The sequence below is a fragment of the Monodelphis domestica genome, chromosome 8 (assembly GCF_027887165.1).
Source record: "Monodelphis domestica isolate mMonDom1 chromosome 8, mMonDom1.pri, whole genome shotgun sequence".
In the NCBI taxonomy this organism is placed as follows: Eukaryota; Metazoa; Chordata; class Mammalia; order Didelphimorphia; family Didelphidae; genus Monodelphis; species Monodelphis domestica.
In genome coordinates this window covers 193,386,092-193,412,497 of record NC_077234.1, presented here as the reverse complement: position 1 = coordinate 193,412,497, position 26,406 = coordinate 193,386,092, and the positions used below count along the sequence as shown (strand labels likewise).

The following is a 26,406-nucleotide window of genomic DNA, read 5'->3' as shown; positions in this document are numbered from 1 at the left end:
CAAGCAGAAGAATACTCAGGAACTAGGTGGGTTTCCTCTTCTTTTTCAAGGGAGCACACTGTATCAGGAAATCCCAATAGCTCTCCACAAGGGCTAATCTCTGGGCTATCCACCTTGAAATTCTTGAATTTGGAGTCCCCCATGAGAAAATGCCCAAGCATGGGGTTCTCCTCTTAGATTAAGTCAGTAAGCATATGCATGTTTGCTCCTGCCTATTGATAGCATTTCTTGAGTGGGAAAGCCCGCTCTCACAACCTTTGCTCTCCCTGGCAATACCTATGTTCTTCAGTCCCAAGGCAACTTTTTACACTTCCTAAGGAGAGTTAATTGAGCATGGGCATGTTTCCTTCTCATTCCCCTTTGCCCTTGGGACCAAGACTGCTCTACCACTTACTGATCTGCTTTCTTGACTATGAGATAGAAAATTGAAAAGAGAAGCAGAAAGAGAACTGGTCTATGAGCTCACTTTTAAGGACACAGAGAGGTTGTCCCCCTCCCCTGCCCCATGAGTCTATCTGGGAAGCAGCTCTAGTCACTAAGATCCATTCAGCAAATTTGTCTTTTCAGCCCACTCCTATCCAGCATATGTTCTCAGTCTCCATGGAGATTGCCCCCATCATCTCACCAAGATGCCCTGGGAACTCCACTGCTGATCACTGCCCCTCATATTAGTGACTTTTATAGGCAGGAGGATCATCTCATGCCAACTTTGATTACTAATATGATATTTCGCCCCATTTAGTTAACCAGAGTGCTATGTAGAACAAATTGGGTGTCATTTCTGCAGCCCAGCTGCCACCATCTGAGAAAGCCCTCGGGGACAATGGCTGCATTTTACAAAATATCTCTCCAGTTAAACCCAGGCAGAGGCTATTACATCAGCCTCAGTAATAGCCCTGAACACCTCTGTGAAGATTCACATACAGCCTTCATTCTAGTCTTAGATTGATAGTGCTTTGGGGTTAGAAGGCATAGAAACTCTAAGTGAAGATTCCGTCTCAGAAGACTGGGGTCCTCCCTATTTTGCTAATCTCGCCAGGAATTGACCACCAGTCCTTCCTAGAATTAGTGTTAGTTTAGCTTAGATTCCTTGGTTTCTTTTATGACTCAGCTCAAACCACAACTCCAGCAAGAGATTTTCTCCCTCTTTCCATCGACCTTTCCCAGACCTTTTAGATTACCTTTTCTGTTTGTTTGTTTTTCTCTTTGTTTTTAGTTATTTGGAGACAAGTGGCTCAGTGGTAGAGTGCTAGATCTGGAATCAGGAAGACCAGAGTTCAAATCCAGCCTCAGACACTCATTAGCTGTGTGATCCTGGACAAGTCACTTAACTTTTGTTTACCTTATAGATCCCCTGGAGAAATGGCAAATCACTCTGGTATCCTTGCCAAGAAAACTCCATACAAAGTCATGAAGGATCACACTCAACTGACTAGTACCACCTAGTTATTTACAGTGTCTCCTCCATTAAAATATGAGCTTCTTGATTAAGGAAAAACATTGTTTGTCTTTCTTTGTATCCCATAGTAACCACAGTCAAGCTGGTGATGCAGTGAATAGAGTGCTGAGGCAGAAGTCATGACAGAGCTGAGATCAAATGTGACTTCAGATCCTAGCTGTGTGATCTTGGGAAAGTCACTTAAAAACAAACAACAACAAAAATCCTCTTGTTTGCCTTACTTTCCCCAACTATAAAATGGGGATGATCATTATACCTAGTTTCCAGGGTTTTTATGTGGATCAAATGAGATTCATTTGTTAAAATGAATGCTTTGCACAGGGGCAGCTGGGTGGCTCAGTGGATAGAGAGTCAGGCCTGGAGATGAGAGGTCCTGGGTTCAAATGTGACCTAAGATACTTCCTAACTATGTGACTCTGGGTAAGTCACTTTACCCTGATTGCATAGCCCTTACCTCTCTTCTATCTTGTATATGATATCAATTCTAAGACAAAAGGTAAGGTTTTTTTTTTCTTTTGAAAACTACTTAGCACAGTGCCTGGCACACACAGTAGGTGTACATAAATGTTTGTTCCTCTCTTCTTAATAAATGCTTGAAAAATTGACTGGCTCAGTCCCATTCTTTCCCTTCCCAGCTTTTCCTCTTGGAAATATCCAACAAAACGATGCCAATTAGGCTTAAGAACCATATTACTAATGACACAAAGCTCCATAGCTAGGTAGAAGAGTAGATAGAGCTTTAGACTTTGAATTGGGAGGTCCTGGGTTCAAATCTAGGCTTATACCCTTCCTAGGTGTGTGACTTTGGGCAAGTCATTGAACCCGTTTTGCCTAATCCTTGCCCTTCTGTCTTAAGAGTGGTTACTGACAGAAAGTAAGGGTTAAAAAAAATGCTCTATAGAATCTCTGTGTCTATCACTACTTCTGCCTGCCCCAGATTAGAAAAAACTGTGATCTTTCCTTTAAGAACATTAATGTATTTTCTCAGAGTTGAGCACAGGACAAGACCTGTGTTTTCTTTGATTTAGCCCATCTCTAAGCCTGGCTCTCAGTCCATGGAGCCACCTAACTGCCCAGCTTGTCTGTTATTTTAAGAATAGAACTGCAAACCAGATTTATCAGTTCAATTGCTTTGCTGGGTGCCCTGCCAGGAGTTTTTGCCTCACTTCCTGAAAAAACAGGCCATATTCTCTTTGATTATATTCTTCCCAAATGAATTTTATTCATTTTTAACATTTAAAAATAACCCCCAATACCTTTAATATTAAAAATGACTCAAACAATGGGGTCTAGCCCCACTGATTTCTTTTCGTTTAAAAATGCAGAAAATCACATTGAATAATAATACCACATTTCTAAGACCTCTAAATCCAAGTTGAAAAGTTCAGGCTGATTAATTCCTGACTTTGGTAAAGACTTGTTGATTTTGGCCCAATTCGGTGGGATTTTTGATCATTAACACATAAAACATTTCTTGAAGGATTACTGGTTTAAAGAGACTTTTAACTTAATCATATTCTCAAGAAAAGGAAAAAGTTATTTCAGTTTTTTCCGCTCACTCACTGGCCCAGGGAGATTAGCCCCAGACATTTATAACTCTTATCTCTAAAGAGCTGGACTTTCAGACTGATGGACTTCTTACCCATTGAGTTATCTTGGGCAACTTTGCTAGAGTTTTAGCTCTTACTTTCATCCTAAAAATGGAAACTCCCATATTGGAAACTCAGCAGAGAAGAATAAGCATTCCATGAGATGTGCAGAGGACTTGTACTTCAGAAAAAATGGGGACACTGTTGGGAGGAAGGGAAGGATGGGGCTTTTATTCTTACAGGAGTGATGTCCCTTGACAGTGACTGCCCCAAATGCCTGGCATCCACTTCCTCCTTCAAGAGTCCCTTTCTTCTTTTAAGATATGTTCTGCATGAAACCATTCCAGACTCCTCAACTGCTAGTACCTTCCCTCCCCAAAGCCATGCTATTTAGCTACTTTGGATTTATTTTTATTTATTAACCATATAATCATGCTGTTTATATATGCATTTCTTAAACCCTTACCTTCTGTCTTAGAATCAAAACTAGTGTTAATTTCAAGGTGGAAGAGTGGTAATGACTAGGCAATTGGGGTTCAGTAAAATGTCCACAGTTACCCAACTAGGAAATGTCTGAGATCAAATTTTAACCCAAGTCCTCAAATTTGAACTCTGTGCTCTCTATTCACTAAGCCACTTAGCTGCCCCTTGCTATGTATATTTTTAAGTATACTGGTTGTCTCCTCTTACTGGAATATAAGCTCACTGAGAGCAGGGATTGTTTAGTTCTTTATACTGGTAACCCCTGTGCCTAGGACAGTGTCTGGTACATAAAAGGAAATTAATAAACATTTGATGGATTTATCAAGACTCATTTAGCATCAGGTAAAGAAATCGGGCAATGCTGCCCAAAGAGAAATCAGTTTTTAGTGGAGTTAGGTCAACTAATTTTTGCTATCTCTAAACCTCTGAACCCTTCAAAGTTTATACAATACTACTGTTCAGTTTTGCTTCTTTTATATTTGGCATCTCCCTCCTGTGGTATAGCCAAAAAATACATTGCTCTAGTTTGGTTTCATGAGGCATAAAAAGAGTCATGTTGCACATTCCTCATCTTTTCTTTCTTCACAAGACTTCCTGTGCATGGGAGTTGGGGGAGGGAAGAGAAAGATTATTGTTTACTTGTCATTTAACATTTAGCTGCAGAAAGCAATGAGACAATCCTGTTAGAGTTGCCTTTCCTAGGGACAACTTGATAAAAGATGGTAACAGAGTAACTGAGAAATATTTGGATTATCTAATTATAGATAGCTTTCCCTCTACTCATAGGTGAACTTGATATTTACAACATTGGGGGCATATGATGAGACTCCCCCAAAGATTTAGTCATGGAAAAGACCAGTAAAACTAGAAGAAAGTGGATGAAATTCCATAAATTTAGGTCAGAGACAGTCCTTCCTGGATTATAATCCTGGAAAATTCAATCTGGATTATCAGTATATTGTTAGTATATTTAGTCATTTTTCAGTCATGTCCAACTCTTTGTGCTCCCATTTGGGCAAAGACCCTGGAGTGCTTTGTCATTTCCTTCTCCAACTCATTTTCCAGATGAGGAAAACTGAGGCACAAAGGGTTAAACAACTTGTCCAGAGTCACACAGCTCATATCTGAGGCCAGGTTTGAACTCAGGAAGATGAGTCATCTAGCTGCTCATCAGTATTCCTAGCCCAAAGGATTTTAAGGAATAGGGTCAAGTTTGTATGTATCTGTTGCTTATAACCTGCCCAATCTTAAGCAAGTAACTAAAGCATTCTTTGGGTCTTGGTTTCCTCATCTGTCAAATGAGGGAATGGGACTAGATGAGTCTATGATCATTAAAAATCCCTCCAACTCTATGATTTCTGTGTTTTCTTTCTATGTGCTCAACACTGTGAGGTGCGATGAAGAATGAAAAAGAAATATGAGTTGATCCTTGCTCTTGATAATCTCAGTCTGGCCAGAGAGACAAATCTAAGAAATGTAGGACAAAATAGCAGGCAATATTGCCCAGCATTGGGCCCAAGGAATGAATTTGTTCATTTTAGCCCGAAAGGAACTATCAAAGGAAGGCTTGAGTCTTAGATACCTTGCAGTCACAGCCAATGGGTTTCTTGCACTCCTCACATATGTTAGAGTACAGGCTCTCGAAGCACTTCACACAGTAGGGATTCTCTTCTCTCAGGATGTATTTCTTTCCAAAGAGGGATTCATTGCAGTTGTGGCAATCAAAACGCTCAGTCATTTTGACACCTTGGTTTCCAGCAACCTGTCAAAGGGAAAAAATGCAAAGCCCTGTTAATGTTTCTTTGTCACCAGATACACTTAGAAATCAGCAGAGTGACACTGGTATAGGTTTCAGTCAAGTGGTAGTCTATTTCCATTTAGTGAATAATTTCTCATTCTTAGTGAAAAATTAGCTATTTAAACAAAGCAATTTTTCATTTACTAAATTAATATGCAAGGAAAAAAGTCATTTCTTCTCATTGGTGGCTTAGTTTTCCCACAGATTCTACTTCTAAAAATCAAATTTTCTTTTCTCAGTGCTATATAAGACCATATTAATTTAGGAGAAAAGTAAAAGTCTGAACTAAGTTTGTTTAATCTCTGTTGCTTTTTTAGATGCATTTTCAACATGTTAATATCATCATAAATTAATTCTTCCCCCCTTCCCTTGAAATAGATAGAAAGGAACTTGAAACAACATGTTCATTTCTATTAAAAGATTTTTTCCATGAGCGTCTTTTCATGATTCACAAGTTTAAATGTTAAGAAATAGTAGTAGGGAATGAGCCCGAGCATCAGGGGATAGTAAATCTGAGAGAAAATGGGCACATCCAGTTTGCATTAGGAAATATACAAGCACAAAAAAAAAATTTACCAAAGTGTTTTACTTATCCCAAATTTCAAAAGTCCCAATTCTGCTGCAAGGGCTTTTCTGGAGCAGGAGGAAGGAAAAGGATTCTCTTCAAAAGCCCAAATACGCCTGTCCAGTTTCAAAAGCACGGACCGCGCACACTGGCATTGACAGGCAGTACGGGACTTGTTTTAAAGAGGAGCAAGTATGAGTCTCCGTGCTTTGGCACTATGACAGTCGTGGTACATTTTTCCAGAATGAGTGTACACTGTGCCTGACTGCTGTGGACGTGGGGTGATAGGGAGAGGGGATGGGGAATATTTTTCACTGTTCCTCATAGACCATATCATACAGACTGGTTGGGATTTTCCCATAGATTACAGGGTACTAAGTCAATAATTATGGATTGCTGGAGCTTGAAAGGACCTTGCCCATCACCTAGTTTAGTGATCTTATTTTGGAGATAAGAGAACAGAAAGATGAAAGTAATTTGTGTAAAGATGCACAAGTAGTTAGAAGTAGAGTCAGGAATCATTGCTGTTGTTCAGTAGTTTCAGTCATGGTGGACTCTCTGTAATCCCATTTGGGTTTTTCTTGGCCAAGATACTGAAGTGGTTTGCCATTTCCTTCTCCAGCTCCTTTTCCAGATGAGGAAACTGAGGCAAACAGTTAAGCGACTTGTTCATGATCATATAGTTGATAAGTGTCTGAGGTCAGATTTGAACTCAGCAAGATGAATCTTCCTGACTCCAGGCCTGGCAGTCTAGCCACTGTATGACCTTGCTTCCTGGGAATGATGGCATCACAGAATCAGAGCTGGAAGGGGCTTTGGAGACCATCTAATTGAACACATAGAGATGAGGAACTATAACTTGCTCAAATTCCCACAAATAATTAAAAAGAAGAGCCAGGAATTGAACCCAGATTTCCCAACTCTTAGTCCAGAATTCTTTCCCATTCTTTTTTTTTAAACCCTTACCTTCTGCCTTAGAATCAACACTATGTATTTATTCTAAGGCAGAAAAGCAGTAAGGGCTAGGCAATGAGGTTATAGTGACTTGCCCAGGGTCACACAGCTAGGAAGTCTGAGGCCAAGCTCTCAATCCACTGAGCCACCCAGGTGCCCCTCCTATTATTCTTTTATATCATGACTGGTGCTGTTTGGCATGGAAAATGTTTTCGGTGGCACTAACACCTGGTACCATTTTTTGAGTACACACACACATGCATGTTTCCTTTTCTTTTTCAAACAAGCTGGGAGGAACAAAAAAGAAAGATTAAGTAGATTGGACGTTGGCACCTGTGGTCAGCTGTATGTTAAGATTCCTTGAATGAATGGCACTCTGTAAATGGAAAAATGATCAAGAATGAAAAGAAAATGGTAATAACTGTTTATGATCACCAAAGCCTTGAAGCAATGTCAGTAAGTATATTGATTTGTGCCATATAGCTGAGGAAAGTTCTATAAGATACTCAATAATTGACTTGGGCTTTACTTAAAATAGTTATTGAAGTGACAAGAAAGATGCAATTAAAGGCAAATTAAATCTATCTGTACAGCTTGTGGTGACAGCCTGTGGGATAGAAGTTGATTGACTCCATGCTACTGTGTGCTTAAAGTCTCAATAGCTACAAACAAAGAAACTGCCATCTTCTTTTTGTGTGATCCTCCTTAATCACTCTTGAATTTATAGAAAGCTGTTCTTTCAAAGAATCTAGGCATACAGCTAGACACATGGGGAATTGTCCACCCCTCTTAATCTTTCTTCCTGTGGTCAAAGAAAACATTGTCTGGACATTCTTGGGATAGTATCAATGTGGACCTTAAGCATTTAAGTCATTCTTCTGAAACCCATTGTGCAAAGCTCCTTTGTACCTTTGCCATCTTGCCCTGCAGTGGTTGTTCTGGCAAGAGATTTAATACGTTCCTTTAAGTCAACAGTTATTGGCAAAGTCAACACCCATCAGGTATTTTCTAGTAATTGCAGACATCGGCTTTCCCAATATGCATTTCTTTCAAGGGAAGACTGCAGACTAACTGGAGGTAGGAAGGGCCACATGGGTTCCCGCCCCCCCTAGTTAAATGAGAAGATGGTGCTTTGTTCAGAAATGGAAGCAACAAAGGGAGATGAGAAGGGCAGAGAGCTCACATAAGAGGCTGTTGAACCAGGAAAGAGAATAGTGCTCGGTCTACAGTCCTGGACTGAAGAGAAATGCAATGTCCTTGAAGGCAATAGTTATGAGTTTCATAGATTTCTTTTCTTGTCTTAGTATCTTCTGTAACCAGAACATTGCCTTGGATATAGAAAGGCTTAAATAACTTTGGCTGAAATGCATCATGTGCCCTCATCTAAGAATGTAGAGAAACATACTGCATCAACAAGATTAATTGAATTGAAAAGTCTGCTATTAATAAAGGTATTTAAGTCCACACACAAAAACTTTTTTCTTTTTTGAACAAACAAAAAACAAACAAACCCCTAGCTTCTCTGTTAGTATTAATTCTAAAACAGAAGAGCTGCAAAACTAGGCAACTGGGATTAAGTGACTTGCTCAGGGTCACATAGCTAGGAAATATCTAAGGTCACATAATTCCTTTTCTATGTTCTTGAGCAGGAAGATTTTTTTTTCTGGCAATCACAATTGAGCAAACATTTCCCAAGTATTTAACTATAAACAAGGCACTGGGAAACTTCATCACAGCTGACTTACATAATGCTTTTTGTTTTACAAAATGCTCCCCAAATATTATTTTAGTTCAAGTACAATACATAGTATCATCTTGACTTTGCAAATAAAGAAATTGAGGCTTATAGTTACATAGTGGCACAGTTAAATATCAGAGTTCTATTTAGAATCTCCCACCCCCCCCCCCAAACTCTCTTGATTCTGAGTCCAAAGATCCTTTTGCTGTATCATGCTGATACAATATATAAGTATCAGTAGTGTAATGCAGTTGAAATTTAACTGGATGGATTTGGGAGGATCTGGGTTCAAATTTGACCTGAGACACTTCCTAGCTGTATGATGTGGGCAAACCACTTTTCCCTGTTTGTCTAGCTCTTGTCCTTGTGTTTTTTTTTTTTTCTAACCCTTACCTTCCGTCTTGGAGTCAATACTGTGTATTGACTCCAAGGCAGAAGAGTGGTAAGGGTAGGCAATGGAGGTCAAGTGACTTGCCCAGGGTCACACAGCTAGGAAGTGGCTGAGGCCAAATTTGAACCTAGGACCTCCCTTCTCTAGGCCTGGCTCTCAATCCACTGAGCTACCTAGCTGCCCCCTTGTCCTTTGTCCTTGTGTTTTAAAGTTTTTATTAGGGTAGAAGGTAAGGGTTTGTTTTTTTTTAAAGGAAAAGAACCTTAATTGGACTTGGATTCAGAAGTCAGTGGGGCAAATCTTAGTTCTCTCACTTATCAGTTCTATGAGCTTAGACAAGGCATTTCACCTCTGAGCCTCAAATTATATATCTGTAAAATAGGAAAGTTGACATTGCCCAGCATTCCCCCCAGCTCTGAAATCCCAAGATATATGTCCCATATAGGCTGCTAATCTTTTAAAAATTTATTTTAATAACAAGTTTCCACATACATTTTCCAAAATCATATGATCCATATTGTCTCACTCTCCCCTCCCTGAACTGACAAGCAATTCAATCTGCATTATATATTTATTACCACACAAAACATTTGTCCATATTTTTGTATACAAATAATCTTATAGAACCAAAACCCTAAAACATAAGCCCAAATAAACAAGTCATAAACCATATGCTTTCATCTGCATTTCTATGGCAACAATTCTTTCTCTGGAAGTGGATAGCGTACTTTCTCCTAGAATTGTCCTGGATCCTTGCATTGCTGTTAGTAGCAAAGTCTATCCCATTTGATCATTCCACAATATTGCACTTACTATGTATAATGATCTCCTTGATTTTGCTTGTTTCACTCTGTAACAGTTCACATAGATCCTTCCAGCTCTTTCAGAAACTATCCTGGTCTTCAGCCCTTATAGCACAATAGAATTCCATCACCATCATATACCACAATTTGTTTAGTCATTCCCCAATTGAGGGACATCCCTTTAGGCTCCAATTCTTTGCCACCACAAAAAGAGAAGCTGTAAATATTTTTTCAATTGGGTCCTTTCCTATTTTTAAAAATCTCTTTGGGATACAGACCCAGCTTTGCTGTATCAAAAGGTATGTATTCTTCTATAGCTGTTTGGGCATAATTCCAAAATTAGGCTGCTAATCTTGTCTTCCTGGTAGGTGACTTAGTGGATAGAGTGCTAGGCCTAGAGTCAGGAATATTTAAGTCCAAATCCTCAGACATTTACCATTGTTTGACCCTGGGTGAGTTGTTTAATCTCTGTTTGTCTATCTTACTTTCCACAACTATAAAATGGAAGTCATAATAGCACCTCCTGCACAGGGTTGTTGTGGTGACCACATGAGATATTTGCAAAATTCTTTAGCATTCACTGTGTCTAGCACATAGTAGGTACTTAATAAATACTTAAACAAATAATTTAAAAAATTAAATAAACTTCCCCTTTCCTCCCTCCCAATTCTTTTTTTTCTTTTTTCTTTTTTTTTAAAGGCAATGGGTATTGTGGTAGAGGCATGCATGCAGCAAGACAAGAAGCTAGAAATTGATCATCTGTCAGTCAAATGAACATTCCATTTGGAATGTGACTGGGAAACAGTTGGAGCAAGAGTCAACGGTTTGACTGGATTTGAGGTCTTTGGCTGATGGTGGTGACTGAAGCTGAAGGTTTTTGGCTTGCTGGATGAGGTGAAGTAAGAAGCTGGTTCTATCTCTGGGACTTGAGATAATCAAGTTGGAGGTGACCTGGCTGATTTGAAGGGAGAAGAAGAAAGCCAGTAGTCCTCTTACATCTCTCTCTGACTGATTCTGTTTCATGCTAGTGACTGACTTGCCATTTCTCTCAATATCCTCCAATCCAACTCTCACTGTAGAGAATAGGGATATCCCACCCCTCTTACCTTATCCTCCACCCTTGTCCTGTCTTCCCCAAATAAACCTCTTGCTGGACAAAGAAAATTAAGAACTATTTCATTGAAACCTCACAGCTCACACTGAGTGACTGGAGATTGCAGAAGGGGGGGAGGGGAGGCTGAAAGACTTCTGAAGAGGGAAGAAAAGGGAGGAGGTTAGGAAAAAAGGAGATAACTATCTGATCCATTAGTTATCTAGTATCCATCAATATATACCCTCAAAATATCACCTATGACAGATTGGTACCTACAAAGACAACTTTACAATCCTTAAGAAACAGTAGAAAAAATGTTCAGGCAAATTCTCTGTGGAGCTGTGGTGATGGCAGCCATTACTGGATTTTGGGTATACAACATCCTCTATAGCAAAATGACTAGCGTGATTTTTGATTCTCTGGATTACATTGGCAACACCACCATGTTTATTCTCCAGTTGCCATTTCAGACTGAAACTATACTATGGCAGATTTTGACTCAGGTTTACATTATCTCTATGTTTTACAGACTCTGACCTATTTGATGAATATATATATAGATTTTTAATCCCCAAAAAGGCAGCACAGATAATGGTGGTAGATAATGACTTGGAAAATGTTATTAAGAACTTGTTTGAGGAATTTATTAAGTGACTTGTCCAGGGTCACACAGCTGGGAAGTGTCTGAGGCCAGAATTTTGAACCTAGAACTTCCCATCTCTAGGCCTGGCTCCCAATCCACTGAGCTACTCAGCTGCCTTTCCTCCCTCCCAATTCTAAAAGGGGTCCTATATATAGAGAGAGAATTGGGAGAAATACAAAGAAGATGAAACTTGGGAGAGTTAAGCCAAAGAAGGCTTCTTTTATGGTGTTATTTTTGACCTCTCATTTAAATACCCCACATATCCCATCTGGTGGTTGTTTTGTTGTTCCTACCTTTGCTGCTCCTCTTCCATAACAAGGGTTATTCACTATGACCAGGTAGGATTCATACCAGGAATGCAAGGATGGTTCAATATTAGGAAAACCATCCACATAATTGACATATTAACAAGCAAACTGACAAAAATCATATGATAATCTCAATAGATGCAGAAAAAGCCTTTGATAAAATACAACACCCATTCCTACTGAAAACACTAGAAAGTATAGGAATAGGAGGGTCATTCCTAAAAATAATAAACAGTATATATCTAAAACCATCAGCCAACATTATCTGCAATGGGGATGAACTAGATGCATTCTCAATAAGATCAGGAGTGAAACAAGGATGCCCATTATCACCTCTACTATTTGACATTGTACTAAAAACACTAGCAGTAGTAATTAGAGAAGAAAAAGAAATTGAAGGCATCAAAATAGGCAAGGAGGAAACCAAGTTATCACTCTTTGCGGATGACATGATGGTCTACTTAAAGAGTCCTAGAGAATAAACAGAAAAGCTAGTGGAAATAATCAACAACTTTAGCTAAGTCGCAGGATACAAAATAAACCCACATAAGTCATCAGCATTTCTATATATCTCCAACCCATTTCAGCAGCAAGAATTAGAAAGAGAAATACCATTTAAAATCACCCTAGATAATAACTCTTGCCTTTTCAGCATCTACATCCATGCCTCACATCTGTTTACTCAATTGCAGACTCCTAAACTCAGCTGAAACCTCACCTTCTGCTATAGTTTTCTCCATCCCTTCCATACATTATGCCTTTCCTTCAAGATTATCTTTGATTACACTGTATATTTCTTAGAGACCCATGGTTGTTTGCATATTGTTTTCTACCTTAAAAAGTGAATTCCTCCAGGCTAGGGGGGCTGTTTTGGTTGTTATATGTCCTTCTAGAAGTTAGCCCAGTGGCTGGCCTAAAGTAAGCACTTAATTGTGACCCCCTGTCCCAAACAAAGTCCATTGGTATGGAACTCTTTCCTCATTGCTGGAGATAATCTGCAATAGGAGGAGGGTGGAACCATACAATGATAAGACTCATCACAGGTGAGCCTTGCCCTATATATGTGAGGCCACTCTCACTACATAAAAAATGCATGTTGGCTAATTGATTCTGGGAGGATTCCCAATTTTTTATAATAATTGTCTCTACCTCTTACTGGTAATTCTAGGCATTAAAAGTATAAGTACTAACATTGTTACTCCCTCCAGGCCAATCCTTAACTTGGATTCATAGGCTAGATCCTATGGGGGAGGTTATTAGTTCCCTATTCAAGGCATATTTTGGGTCCATAGTACTAAAACCATACTATTCACCACCCATGGACTTACCTTTTAGTAAGCCAGTGAATTCAGTATTTGTAACTTATCATTATAAAAACTGAAAGTACAAAACATTCTCCCCATATATCTGGCAAATACTTATATGTGTATATATATATATATATATATATATGTATATATATATATATATATATATATGGAGAGAGAGAGAGAGAGAGAGAGAGAGAGAGAGAGAGAGAGAGAGAGAGAGAGAGAGAGAGAGAGAGAGAGAAATAGAGAGAGAGAGAGAGAGAGAGAGAGAGAGAGAGAGAGAGAGAGTCAGGAGGAGGATTTGGCCCACACAGAGAGTATAGGTATATACATAGGGAACATACATGGTCCAGGCAAATCATACCTCTGGCCATGCAGTGTCCCAAAGTTCTTTCTGTTCTGGTGTTCTCCTTTTCCTGCTCCCTCTGGGTGTTGTGCCATCTAGTGGGTGAGTGCTGGAAAAATGGTGGAAAGGGTTTGGAGAGGGAGAGTGATTCTCTTCACCACAAAGGTGAGAAATTTTCCCTTTCAAGAGTTGAGTTGTTCTTCCATAACCAACACTCTTCTCAACCATCAGAGCTCACATTTCTCACAACTGTTTCCTGCATTAATTGTCTTCTTAGAGAATGTCTCACTTTTTAAAGGGCTGCTGGGAACTTTGACTGATCTCTCTAATTTCATAAAGCGTGAGTAAAGAACTTCTTCACACCACTTAAAGGGGTAACAGAGAAGACAACAGGGAAAATACTTTTCTGTGTTTTATGACTGGAATACCCTGTTGTCTTTCATGGTTGACCCTTATCTTCTTTAATTGCATCAACTGATCTGGGGGAAAATCAGATGATCAGGGTTGTCCTGATCACCACCCCTTTACCCTCATACTGTACATGATTTGAGAAGAAGATAGGAGGTCTATCACACCATAGGAGGAAATGACAACAAATGGCCAGTTGAAATGTTTTTGTGGCATTCATGAAATTTTAACTAAGAGCAAGGAGTGCTTCCAAGTGCATTCAGTTCTATTGTAGAAGATTTATAAAAGAACATGGTCAAAAATCACATAGGAGAAGGTATGTTTGGGTTGTGATCTGTGAAGGTGGATGAAATATCTATAGGGATGAGCTCATGTATTTAAATACTGAAGTCAAAGTGCAAGTGAAAACCATTAATTTGGTCTGTTTTGTGATGGGATACTGGCCTAATTGATACCCTGTGTGGTATGGAGAGAAAACTAGGAAACTCTTGTGCAAATTTTCATTAATTTTGTTCTGTTTACTTTGCTCTGTGTTTTCTCTTAGAAACAACAACAACTTTAAGACCAGCCAAGGATTTACAGTTAAATAAGGATCAATATTAAACTTATTTTATTAGTAGGGAGAACTCTCAGGTGAGGAAATATTACCAAAGCATTGTGAGATTGTGTCTTGGTCAGGATTACATAGTCAGTATGTATTAGAGGTAGGTTTTGAGGCCAAGTCTTCCTGACTGCAGGGCAGACTCTCTATCTATTTTCTGTACTGTCTCTCACACATCTGATTTTAAATATATTGGGCTCTGGAGCAAAGGCTTGCCATTACTGATGAAGTATATATTAAGAGTTGTATCATTTGCTATAGCCATTCTTTAGTCATTTAACAAGAATACCACCATTATATGTTGCTATAATGCGCTTTTTACATTGCATTTGATCCTTACAACTATCACGTAAGATAGGCAGGGCATGCATTTTTATGTCCATTTTACAGAGATTTTTCTGGCCTCTGAGAATTTATGACTTGGCTAAAGTTGGTTTGGGAAGCAGTCTAGGGAGGTTACTCCAGTGACTCCTTGTTGCTTTTGGATAAGATACAAAATCCTCTGCTTGGCATCTAAAGCCCTCCATGTAATAGCTCCTGCCTTTCCTGGTTATTGTATATTACTCTTTCCCCCCAAGAGTGTGTTCTAGACCAATTGACTTTATTGCCATTCTCTCTACTTGATACTTTCTCACTCAAAGTCAGTTGGATGATTGAATCTCGGTAGCAGTAGACTAAGATAACTAGAAGAACTCAAGTCCTATGATTCTTACTCCAGTATACTTTCCCCAATTTCCCCAAATTGGGTTTTCTATTTTAACAGAATTCTGTTGAACACACCCACCTTCTAATATCTAATAATAATAGATAGTCCACAGACCAACAGGAAACCTGAGAATTTCTTCCTCCACCTCTAAACAGTTTAAAACCAATTCTTCATTCCTTTTTTTAAAAATTTGATTTGTTACATTTGAATTTTAAACTGTTTCCCTTCTTCCATCTTATACCCTCACTAGAGAAGGTCAATGTTGGATACAGATATCTCTATCCATATACACACTCATATATGTGTGTGGATATTTAAGCAAATCTGTGTAAAACTACATAATACATACTTCCATATCTGTTCTTTCTTCAGTGGTGGATAGCATTGTCCTTCATTGGTCCATTGTAGTTGATTTGAATAGTCATATAACTCAGAATAGTTTAGTCCTTCTCATTTACTCTTTAAACAATAGTACTATCACTGTCTACAATATTATCTTTCTTCTGTTCATTTCACTCTTCATTATTGCATTCAAGTCTTTCCATTTTTTCTACAATCTGTTTATTATTTCTTAGAGCAGAGTACTATTCCATCACAATCATATATCACAACTTATTCAGTCATGTCCCAATTGATGGGCATCCTCTCAACTTCCAGTTCTTTGCCACCACAAAGAGCTGCTATAAGTAGTTTAGAACATAGAGATTTTTTTTCCTTTTTCCCATATCACTTTGGGAAACAGACCTAATAATGGTATTGTTCAGTTATGATTCTTCCTTTCATTTTATTAGTAGAGAGAACTCTCTCTAAACTAAACAGAAGAAAAACATTTTTCTTACCTCTGCTCACCCCCTCCACATGATTGATAGACTTAAAGCTATAAAATGCAGTCTTACCCAGGCTTTTGTTTATTTTTATACTTACCTCCCCAAACTTAGTATTTCACTTATTATCTTAGAAGATAAGGCTTAGACGTATGAGATGAAAAGAGACAAAACTAGTTGAAATTAGCCTTCCTTTTACTACAGTGTAATGTACTTAGGAAGAGTGTGCTCTCATTTAAGCAGGATAGTCCAGTTTTCTTCCCAGTCTTGAAGAAACCCTATGGGGTGCTAGGAGAGGCCAACTACTTAACATCTTTACATCTTAGTTTCTTTCCTGTTTATGACTTAGCTCAAAGGAATGTGAAAAGAATTAAGCAATGCAGACTTGGAGCTACAATGAGACAGGTATCATACAAGCATGAGGTGTGACTGTTGCAATGTTATTTCATTGACTCCAATCCAAGGTTCAAATTCCCAGATTGAACAATCTTTATAAGGATTGAATCATTCCCTGATGTCATTTCCCAGAACTGTGAGAACAACCTGAATCTGAACACCCAGGGTAGGCAGGGCATCCTATTCACCTTCCATCCTGTGCTTTAAGTCTCAGCATTTAGCTGTTTCTGTAAGGACTCCCCCAATCAAGTCACTAAACAGCAATTTAGAGTTCCAGCTACCCACCCACCTCAAAAAGCCACGAAGTCAGCAAGCAGGAGTTTAAGTGGAGCCCCCAGAACTTGCCCTTCATGTAATTAAAAGATCAGGCAGTTACCAATCACATGGAACAACACCTTTGGGTATGTGGAAACTTATTCTTTGCCTCTTCTTTCTTTCTCTCTTCCTTTCGAAATAAAATATAAATATATTTACAGATTGACTGAATGAAACTGAATGAATGAATCTAGTTAGCAACACAGTCAAGCTTAGAAGAACTCAGATCCTCTGATTGCTACTCTAGGAAACTTTCCCCTGGACTGGGTTTCTGATTTTTAACAGAATTCTATTTTTCTTAAATCCTTACCTTCCATCTAAGAATCGATACTGTATATTGGTTCACAGTAGGCTAGGCAAAAGGGATTAAGTGACTTGCCCAGGGTCACACAGCTAGGAAGTGTCCGAGGTCAAATTTGAACCCAGGACCTCCCATCTCTAGTTGTGGCTCTCAATCCAAGGAACCATCTAGCTGCCCTCTTAACAAAATTCTATTGAAAACATAAATCTTCCAATTTTGTGCTAGAGAATCCACAGGCCAACAAGACAACTAAGTCCCATTCAAGTTTGAGACTCCAAAGTCACAGAATTATGGGAGAGAAGAAAGAGAGAAGGGGACAGAAGTAAAGAAGAGAGAGAATAAAGAACTAATGGAGAGAGAAGAGCAACAGACTGAGCACAAAGAAGAAAGATAAAAAGAGGAGATTCACTTCAGCAGTTCCAGGTAAGAAGGGATGTAGGGAGCCACTTGAAATGATATCATGGGGGCTGAGGGGTGGTCCTTTCTCATTCAGAGGCGGATTAAAATCTTTTAGTTATCCTTATGAAGTGTTTATCAAACACCTGCTATGTTCCAGGCATTACATCAGATGCTGGGAATTCTAAGTCAAAAATAAAACATTTCCTTCCCTCAAGGAACTTACATCTTACCTAAATCTGCCAAAACTTTGGGCACCTTTTCTCATGGTAGGTAACATTAAAAAAGACACAAACAAACAAATATCAGGGCATCTGGCTTCAGACCTTACTTGTGCGACTCTGGGCATCACTTAGCCTGTTTGCCTTAATTTCATCATTTATAAAACCGAGATAATAATATCATCTATTTCTCAGGGTTCTTGTGAAGATCAAATGAGGTAATAATTGTAAAGCACTTAGTATAGAGTCTGGTACATAGTAAGAGTCATATAAATGTAGGTTATCTATTATTTAATGAACAATTATTGTATTTATGACTCTATGATTTCATCGGTAAAGGAAACTCCCACTAAGGAAACTACCAATCCAGACTGGTCACTTTCTGGTCATTTATATCCTTGCAGAGAATTGTTGCTACAGTTTGGCATCAGATCAAAAATTTTTCTTATCAAATATTATAACACTTTCAAAGTAAAAAAAGTCCTATAGCATAAACTCATTTCCAAATTATATATATTTAAAACATTTTCATTTATATTTTCTAGTTAAGTACAAAATAAACCATTGTTACCATTCTATATTTGCTTTAAGAATATAAACAAGGCCTTGGAGAGTTTGGAATGTAGAGAAATTTTTAAAAAACTACTATAGATTGAATGAAGTAAAAAAGAATAAAGTCATAAATTTTACAGCATAAACTTATTTCCAAGTTATATTTTAACACTTTCATTTATGTTTTTTAGTTAAGTGCAGAATAAATCATGGTTACTGCTCTCTATATTTGTTTTAAGAACATAAACAAGGCCTTGAAAAGTTTGAAACAAAGTTTTAAAAAACAAAACAAACTCAACTCTAGAAAGAATGAAGCTATAAAAAAAGTCATAGGATAATCAAGGAAGAGAAGGAAAGGAGTTCTGAGATTATCTAGTCCAATCCCCTCACATTACAAGTGAGGAAATTGAACCCTAACTAAAATCACACGAATAGGAAGAATCAGAGAAAGAATTTGAACCCAGGGCTTCTGACCCCAGAGCTAGCCTTTTCCACTGCCAAATGAATTTGAGAAAAGCAGACAAATAAGGAAATTTAATATCACTATACTAATGCTTCTGATTATTGACCCACTTTTTGGGTCATCAAATAACAGTTGATACATAAATTAAATTCTGTAGGATGTTACAAGGGAATCACTTTAAAAGACTGATATATATTAATTTAAGGTCGCCAAGGAATCAGCAATGTAATTCCTAAATGAAAACTTAAGTCAGCCATCAATCTTTTATGGAGTTTAATTACAATAGGAGGAAGTAATTAGAGATAGAGAGAGAGAAAAGGGAGAGAAGGAAATAGGGCTTAAATACCCCTTCTGTTTAGGATGGGCCAAAAGGCCCAAGCCCTTAGATAGCTGGGGCAAAGAAAAGAGATCAGTCCCTATTACTCACGTGACCAAAATGGAGAAACAGTCTCAGAGGCCCTCACCTTCAGCTTCCTTCAGCGCAAACTTCTCAGAGCCCACTCAACTACTCAACCCCCCCTCGAGTCTTCAGACCCCCTATCTTTAAGGAAACCCTCCAAGTTGCCTCCCCTCACTCCTCACATCTACCAATCATTGTTCATCAATTTCCCTGTGCCAATGGAGGCTCTAGCTTAACCCAGGACCGCCCAGAGGTTTCTGGCTTTTGCACATGTCTGTTGAAGGTCATATTTTCAAATGATTAAATCTTTGCTCCTTTGCTACAGCCCTTTCCAAATCCTGTTAACCTGAGTAGGGTAGAGATTGGAATAATTAAATTTTGATCTAGGCTGCAGCCCTTACTCAATCCTGTTAGGACTGAATAGGGTGGAGATTTATTCCAAGTATCTCCATTGTATCAATTCTAAAATCAATCATGACTCAAAGAAATTCCTGCTCTATGCTTAAGCATAGGTCAAAGTCCTTTCCATTGTTCAGCAAAGGGTTTCTGTCCTAAAGTAATCTTAAGAAGGGAAGAGAAGGAACCTCCCATGCCAATGGGGTTCCCATTCCAATAGACTATCAGTAAGAAATTTTCCAAGTATGAAATATCCCAATGGTGAAATTTCCAACATTTATAAGTCTAAGGAAATTTGAGGTTTACAATGATCATGAGTTAGATAAGTATGAGTATTGCCTACCTTCTCAAATGGCATTTCAAAAAAAAAACTTAAAAAATATTATGGAGAGTTTCTTCCTTTTTGGATTATTTCATCATGAAGAGATTCATAATCTCTTTAATATATACTGGTGAATAGGGAGAAAAGTTTGACCTGTGAATGAATTAGGGGAAGGGAACTCACTCCTAGCACTTTCTCTTCATTGACAGTCTTAGAGATTGGTAGCCACAGAAGCTAGCTGTCTAGAGCACCCAGAGGTTAAATGAATTTCCTATGGTCACATACTCTTTTTGTGTCCCAGGCAAAACTTAGAGATCTTCTAGGCTTTTAGGCTGGCTCACATTTTTAAGCTGATGTATGGTATGAGGGCAGCTAGGTAGCTGAGTGGAGCCAGGGAGACTTGAGTTCAAATTTAGCCCCAGATACTTACTAGCTGTGTGACCCTGGGCAAGTCACTTAACCCTGTTTGCCTCAGTTTCTTCATCTGTAAAATGGAGATAATAATAGAATCTACTGCTTAGGGTTGCTGCAAGGATCAAATGAGATATGAATTGTAAAGTATCTGGCACATAGTTAACTATTAATATTTTCTATAAAATGGGGATGATAATAGTACTTTCCTCCCAGGGTTGTTGTAAGGATTAAATGAGATAATAATTGGAAAGCACTTAGTGTTGGCACAAATTGGGTGGTTTTATTAATGAAGGCACCTAAGCATGAGCTTTGTATGCCTGCTGGGTAATCTGTCTCTGCTCTTATTTCAGGGTTCTTGCTGAGGCCAATGGGGTCTCGGGTTTCTGAAAATGAGGCTGCCTCAGCCTGATCCATAGGGTGAACTGAATCCTATCTGATGTTTCATGATCTTATTCTGTGGGCCCTGATCTGGAAATCTATAGCTGAAAGTTCCTCTAGGTAACATGTGACTTTGGACCTTAGTTTCTTCATATATTAAACTAGGGGATTGGACTAATATTTTTAGTATTTTAATTCTATTTTTACAAAATTATTATTTTAAAAATTATTTTAAATTCTATTTCTTTAAAAATTTTAAATTTATTTTTTAAAAATTATTTGATTTTTTAAAATTTAAATTAAATTAAATTTTAAAAATTTTAAATTCTAAATCTAATATTTTGTAAATATTGTAACCAGGTATTTATTTTTTAAAAACATTATTTTATTTGGTCATTTCCAAACATTATTCATTGGAGACAAAGATCATTTTCTTTTCCTCCCCCCGCTCCCACCACCTTTCCCATAGCTGACACGCGATTCCACTGGGTATCACATGTGTTCTTGATTCGAACCCATTTCCATGCTGTTGGAAACCAGGTATTTATGATGGCATTTTCTGAGCCCTTGTTTCGCAAATCCCTTGACAAATTGGCACAAATAAAAAATATTTTTTTTCCAATTAAATGTGGGCTATATTGCTCCTGCAACTTTCAGAACCAGGACCTACATAACTACATAACCAGGAGCTCAATGCAGATCAAGCAAGCATGAAATTTAGGGTAAGTAAAAGTCCCATAAGCAATTATAATCCCCTACTTCCTCCTGTCAGTTCCTTATTGCGAGTACCCATATTAGACTAGCTTCTTAAGTGCCTAATGCCCCTTTGCCAAAGCTTGGAATGTTCCCTATCAATTTATATGTAATAGGATTCATTCCTTAAGGAAACGCTTAAATATCCCCATTTGTGGGTGCAGCTGGATCCAGCAAATGAGTCACTAATGGAAGTTATGTTGACTCTTTCAAGAAGAACTGCTCACTTTTCCCTCTTCCTCCATTGCCCATTTCAGTGTTAAGGGCTGAGTTATTATTTTTACTCCCATCCTCTTCTCCCACTGAATGGACATGAGAAATGCTTTTTGTAAACAGGTATCATCAAGGAAGAGAGGGTATACACTTTTTTTGTATCTCCCCTAGCGTGACCACGGTGCATTTGTATTTAATATTTGTTGAATGAATCATCCAAATGTGAATTTGTTTTACCTGGGATACTTCCTTCAATTCTTTTAGGATGAGAGATTTCATCTCCATGGGCACTATTTCTACCAATGCATACTGCAGTTTCTCCGTGCTTTGCTGTCTATTCACCACTCCTCATTTACAGTTCATTAGTGCTTAGGTGATCTTTGAATTGAATTTCTCTTCATCCATGGACTTTTCCAGTCCAGATCTCTATAATGTGCAGTCCAAAAGGAATAGCCTTTGAAGATCTTTGATATCTTAGGTCAGGCATTTCTAGGTTCAAGTCTCCACTCTGGCATATGCCAGCATTGAGACTCTGGAAAATTATTTAACCTTTTAATGGACCTTGGCAGGTCTTCTTGACATAAGATGGTTATTATTAAATATTCCTAATTCAAAGAATGGAGTATAATAGATACTAATTTCTCTTGCTATACTCCATCTAAGCAGCACTGAAGTTAGATGGAACATCATGGTTTTCCAAAGGGGAGAGAGAACATCTCTCCTGATGGTGTACCCAGGTATAGACCAGCTGCACAGGCCGGAGGGGGTGAGGACAAATCTTGGGCAAAGCGGCTGTTGCCAAAAACATTCCTTTGGAAATCCCTGAAGAGTACCCTCCAGCTTCCCTCTCTTTAAGTAACACAGCTCTAGATTTTGCACAGACACACAATTTGTACACCTTCAAAAACATGTAAATTATCTTTGAAACATCAAAATTTCTGTCAAGGAATATTCCTTCACTAGAGAAACAACAGTGTGGACACTAGGGAGAGGATACTTCATTTGGGAATTTCCAGAGTACGACTGGAAGTTGGTATCCCCATAGTTGCTTACATTCTTATTGGCCCCATAAATATTTCTTGAATTCCATTAGCATAAAATTCCTGTATACTTCTAAATCAGACCAATTTAATTCAAGAAGCCTTGATTAGGCACCTACTATGTGCAAGATACTGGGCTAGGCATTGAGAATACAAAGACTAAACTAGAACAGTCCTCTCAAGGATTATAAGAGAGAGGATAAGTTATGGTTTTCACATACTGAGCATAAGATTATTAGGGGAGATCCTGAAGGAGATCTCCAGAAAACAGTTGATATTTACAGCTAGAGTTCATAAGACAGATTAGGACTGAGTTAAATATTTGGGAATCATCTACCAAGAAATGATACTGGAACCCATGGAAGATGATACAATTTCCAAATGGAAAGTGTACATAGAGATGAGAATAGGACCTGGGACACGGCCATGGGCTATACTGGTACAAAGGGAGCAGGTGATACATGAATACTCCTTTTCCAGTTTCCTTTGCTGAATCTCTTTTTAAGGCAGTTGAAGAATCACAAAACGGGGTCACAGAAGTCAAGCAAAAAAAGTTTTCAGGAGGAGGAAAGTGGTCAGCAATGTTGAGAGCTGCAGTGAGGTCACAAAAGATGAGAACAGAGAATAATACATCATTCACTCAGCAGTTAAGAGATCAATGCTTGGAGAAAGCATTCTTGGTCAAACAGTGGGGGAGGGAGGCAGAGAAGTCAAAATGCAAGGAATTTAGAAGTCAATGGATGGTGTCGAAGGTAAGGCAAGATGATTCTTTCTAGGATTTTGGCAGTGAAAAGTAGAAGATCTCTCCTAAGACAATAGCTTGAGGAAATGGCAAAGTTGTGTCAGGGCTAATTAGGCTATGATCGCTGTAATTCATTTCATAACGCTTGGCTTGTTGGCGCTGTCACCTTTTCCATATGATTTTTATAGTTACGAGTATCATTCTTCCTTTGAGACCATAAATAAATTGACATTTAATTACTAGAAAAAGTATGCACTTAGTAGAAAATCTAGATATACTTTTTTATTTGCCTGGTTGTCTAATCTCACAAATGCAAGATACTTCAATATACAGAATAACTGAACTAAAGCCCTAAGCAAATGTCCATCTGTTCACTCCACAGACAACATTCGTTAGAGTTTGAACAGTGGCTCAGGAGAGAGTAGGGTTAAATCAGAAAATTAAACCACAAATACATGCAATGGCCCCTTAGATATTTGCTCTAGATATTGTTGCTGCTCTGGGAATGTTCTGATGAATCCAGCCAGGGCCATGAGAGTCAAGGGTGCCATGACAATAAGAAAAAGTCCAAAGCTGTGAATCAGCCACTTTCCTGGACTCCCTTCCTCTCTCATCTGACTTTTCAAATAACATCTTTTATTACACATCAACTACTGCTTTAGAATGCCTAGGAATTGAGGATTATTAACACAGATCAGAAGTGAGAACATTTTGGCATAAAAAAGAGAAAGTCAGGAAGCCATTCTGAAGTTGCTACATCATCAACCCTCCCTTCCTAGTTAATCTGATACATTTGGAGATGTACTATATTCTCTGTCTCTAGATATCTTTGGGAATTGGCTATTTGTAAAGAATGTCTTTCAATAAATTTCATTTGAATAGGTAAGTATTTTTTGGGTGGATTGCCTTCTTTTCCTTCTCTAATGTGATCACTACCTTACCATCAAAAAAATAAAATTATTAATTGGAGAAGTATTTACTACCAAATGCAGGTGGTGAATGAATGGGAGAACTTGATCAATCCTTTTAATATTGAGAAGAAAAAGTTTTCTGAATTCAGAAAAGTAGCATTAATTCGAAGATTGTGTGCTTTTGTTTTGTTTTCTTTTTAAGAACGTGGAGACTAGTGCGAATATCAATAATATGGAAACAGGTCATGACCAAAAACACATGTAAAATACAGTGGAATTGTGATTTGGATATGGGAGGGGATTTGGGGGGAGGAGAGGGAAAGAACATGATTTTTGTAATCCTGGAAACATGTTCTAAATTAATCAACTAAATATTATTAAAAATTTTAAAAAAGAATGTGGAGACCTAAATTTATAAGTATTGGATATAGTCACGAGAGAGAGAGAGAGAGAGAGAGAGAGAGAGAGAGAGAGAGAGAGAGAGAGAGAGAGAGAGAGAGAGAGAGAGAGAGAGAGAGAGAGAGAGAGAGAGAGAGAGAGAGAGAGAGAGAGAGAGAGAGAGAGAGAGAGAGAGAGAGAGAGAGAGAGAGAGAGAGAGAGAGAGAGAGAAAGTAAATAATCAGTGAAACAGAAGCTTGGAGGAGATGGTAAGGAATGTGGAAAAAGGAGAAAAGCCTACTCCTCCCCAGGGATAGGAGAAAAGGAGGAAAGGATATAGAGGAGTTCAGAGGTATGGAGTATAGATGAGGAAACTCATGATGTTTGCTAAATGTGTTTCATAAAATATGCAGATACAGCCATCCCTCACAATATTATGGCTCCCTCATTGTGACTTCACTGTATGTTGCAGGTTTAAATTCTGTATCTGTATCTGTATCACAGAGTTTTTGCTATTTCACTGGATTTTGTGGATGAATACCATATTGTACACAATGAAAATGCAGTATGCCACTACCACTTGTGCTCTCCTACACTATATGTTCAGCATCTCTTCTTGTCCATGCCACATCGACCTCTGATCACTGCATGTAGTGTTGCTCTTTCTGCTGTGTTATTGTGAAATTTTCATAAAAGTTTGAACTTATTTCAAGCTCTATTCTACCCAAACATTCTGCACTTTCCAAGGCTTTTGGCAGTAAACCCAAGCACCCATCAAAGAATAATAAAATAAATATAACACCGCTACTTTGCGGATTTTCACTTATCGCAGAGGTCTCTGGAATGTAACTCCCATGATAGGTGAGGGATCACTGTATATCCTGTGGGAAAATGTGTAGAGGAGGGATTGTTAGTTTAAAGAGAGAAAAGAAGGTTTGGAGTTTTTTCTCCCCATGGAAGGAAAGACAGATAAACAAATATGTCATATTTGATATTTTTCCTACATAATGAATTGTAATGTTTATATTAGGAATGGAGATTTCTTTTACATTAAAAATGGAGTAAAGAAGAGAAGTTTTCACATTTAAAGGATTTTATTAGAATTTCCTGAGGTGAAGGATAATCACTTATTCGTTTCTTTGGTAGTGACATATTAAGCTTTAAAGTTTATAACTTCACAACAACCATATGATGTAGTAAGAGTGTGATAATCTCCATTTAATAGATGAGGAAACTAAGATTTGGAAGGGTTTAACTTTCCTATAGTAACACATAGTTTGTAACTCGCAACATCATAATTTGAACTGTAAAAGACTCCAGAAACCATTTAATTCAATTCTTTTATCTTTCAGGCAAGGTAACTGAGACCCAAGGAAGTTAATTGACTTGGCCAAGGTCTCATGGATAATCATCATCACAAAAGATACTTGAACCTAGGTTCTTTGACTCCAAAGATAATGCACTTTGCACTGTATTACACTGTCTCCTGCAACTATTACAAATGGGATTTTAACATGGGCCTCCTGATCCTAAATCTGACTCTCTTGCTTTCCATTACGTCATGTTACATCCTTATTGATGACACAAAGAAAAAGTGAGCAGTGTCTCCAGGTAAACACTCAGCTTTCAAAAATGTTAACTACAAAACCTAAAAGTATTCTTGAGAAATATTTATACAAATAGTACTTGACTAAACAAAAATAGATTATTTCTTAATTATTCTTTGAATATTGACTCGGAAATGAAAGAATATGAGAAAAGAAGAAATGCAATTATCAATTTCTGACAAAGTGAAT

General features: G+C 38.1%; 1 protein-coding gene across 8 annotated transcripts in view; it reads right to left on the bottom strand.

The window, feature by feature from the left end:
• Nucleotides 1–26,406, bottom strand: part of FHL2 (four and a half LIM domains 2) — a 114,979-nt gene that overhangs the window by 33,852 nt on the left and 54,721 nt on the right. For 7 of the 8 annotated variants that reach the window (XM_016424889.2, XM_007501182.3, XM_056807379.1 and 4 more), the window contains one exon: nt 5,114–5,293. In XM_016424889.2, coding sequence (XP_016280375.1) covers nt 5,114–5,269 — 156 coding nt within the window. In that variant the 5' untranslated portion in view covers nt 5,270–5,293. Of the gene's footprint in view, nt 1–5,113; nt 5,294–13,498; nt 13,590–26,406 lie in introns of all 8 variants that reach the window. The other variant, XM_056807376.1, reaches the window with a different exon arrangement.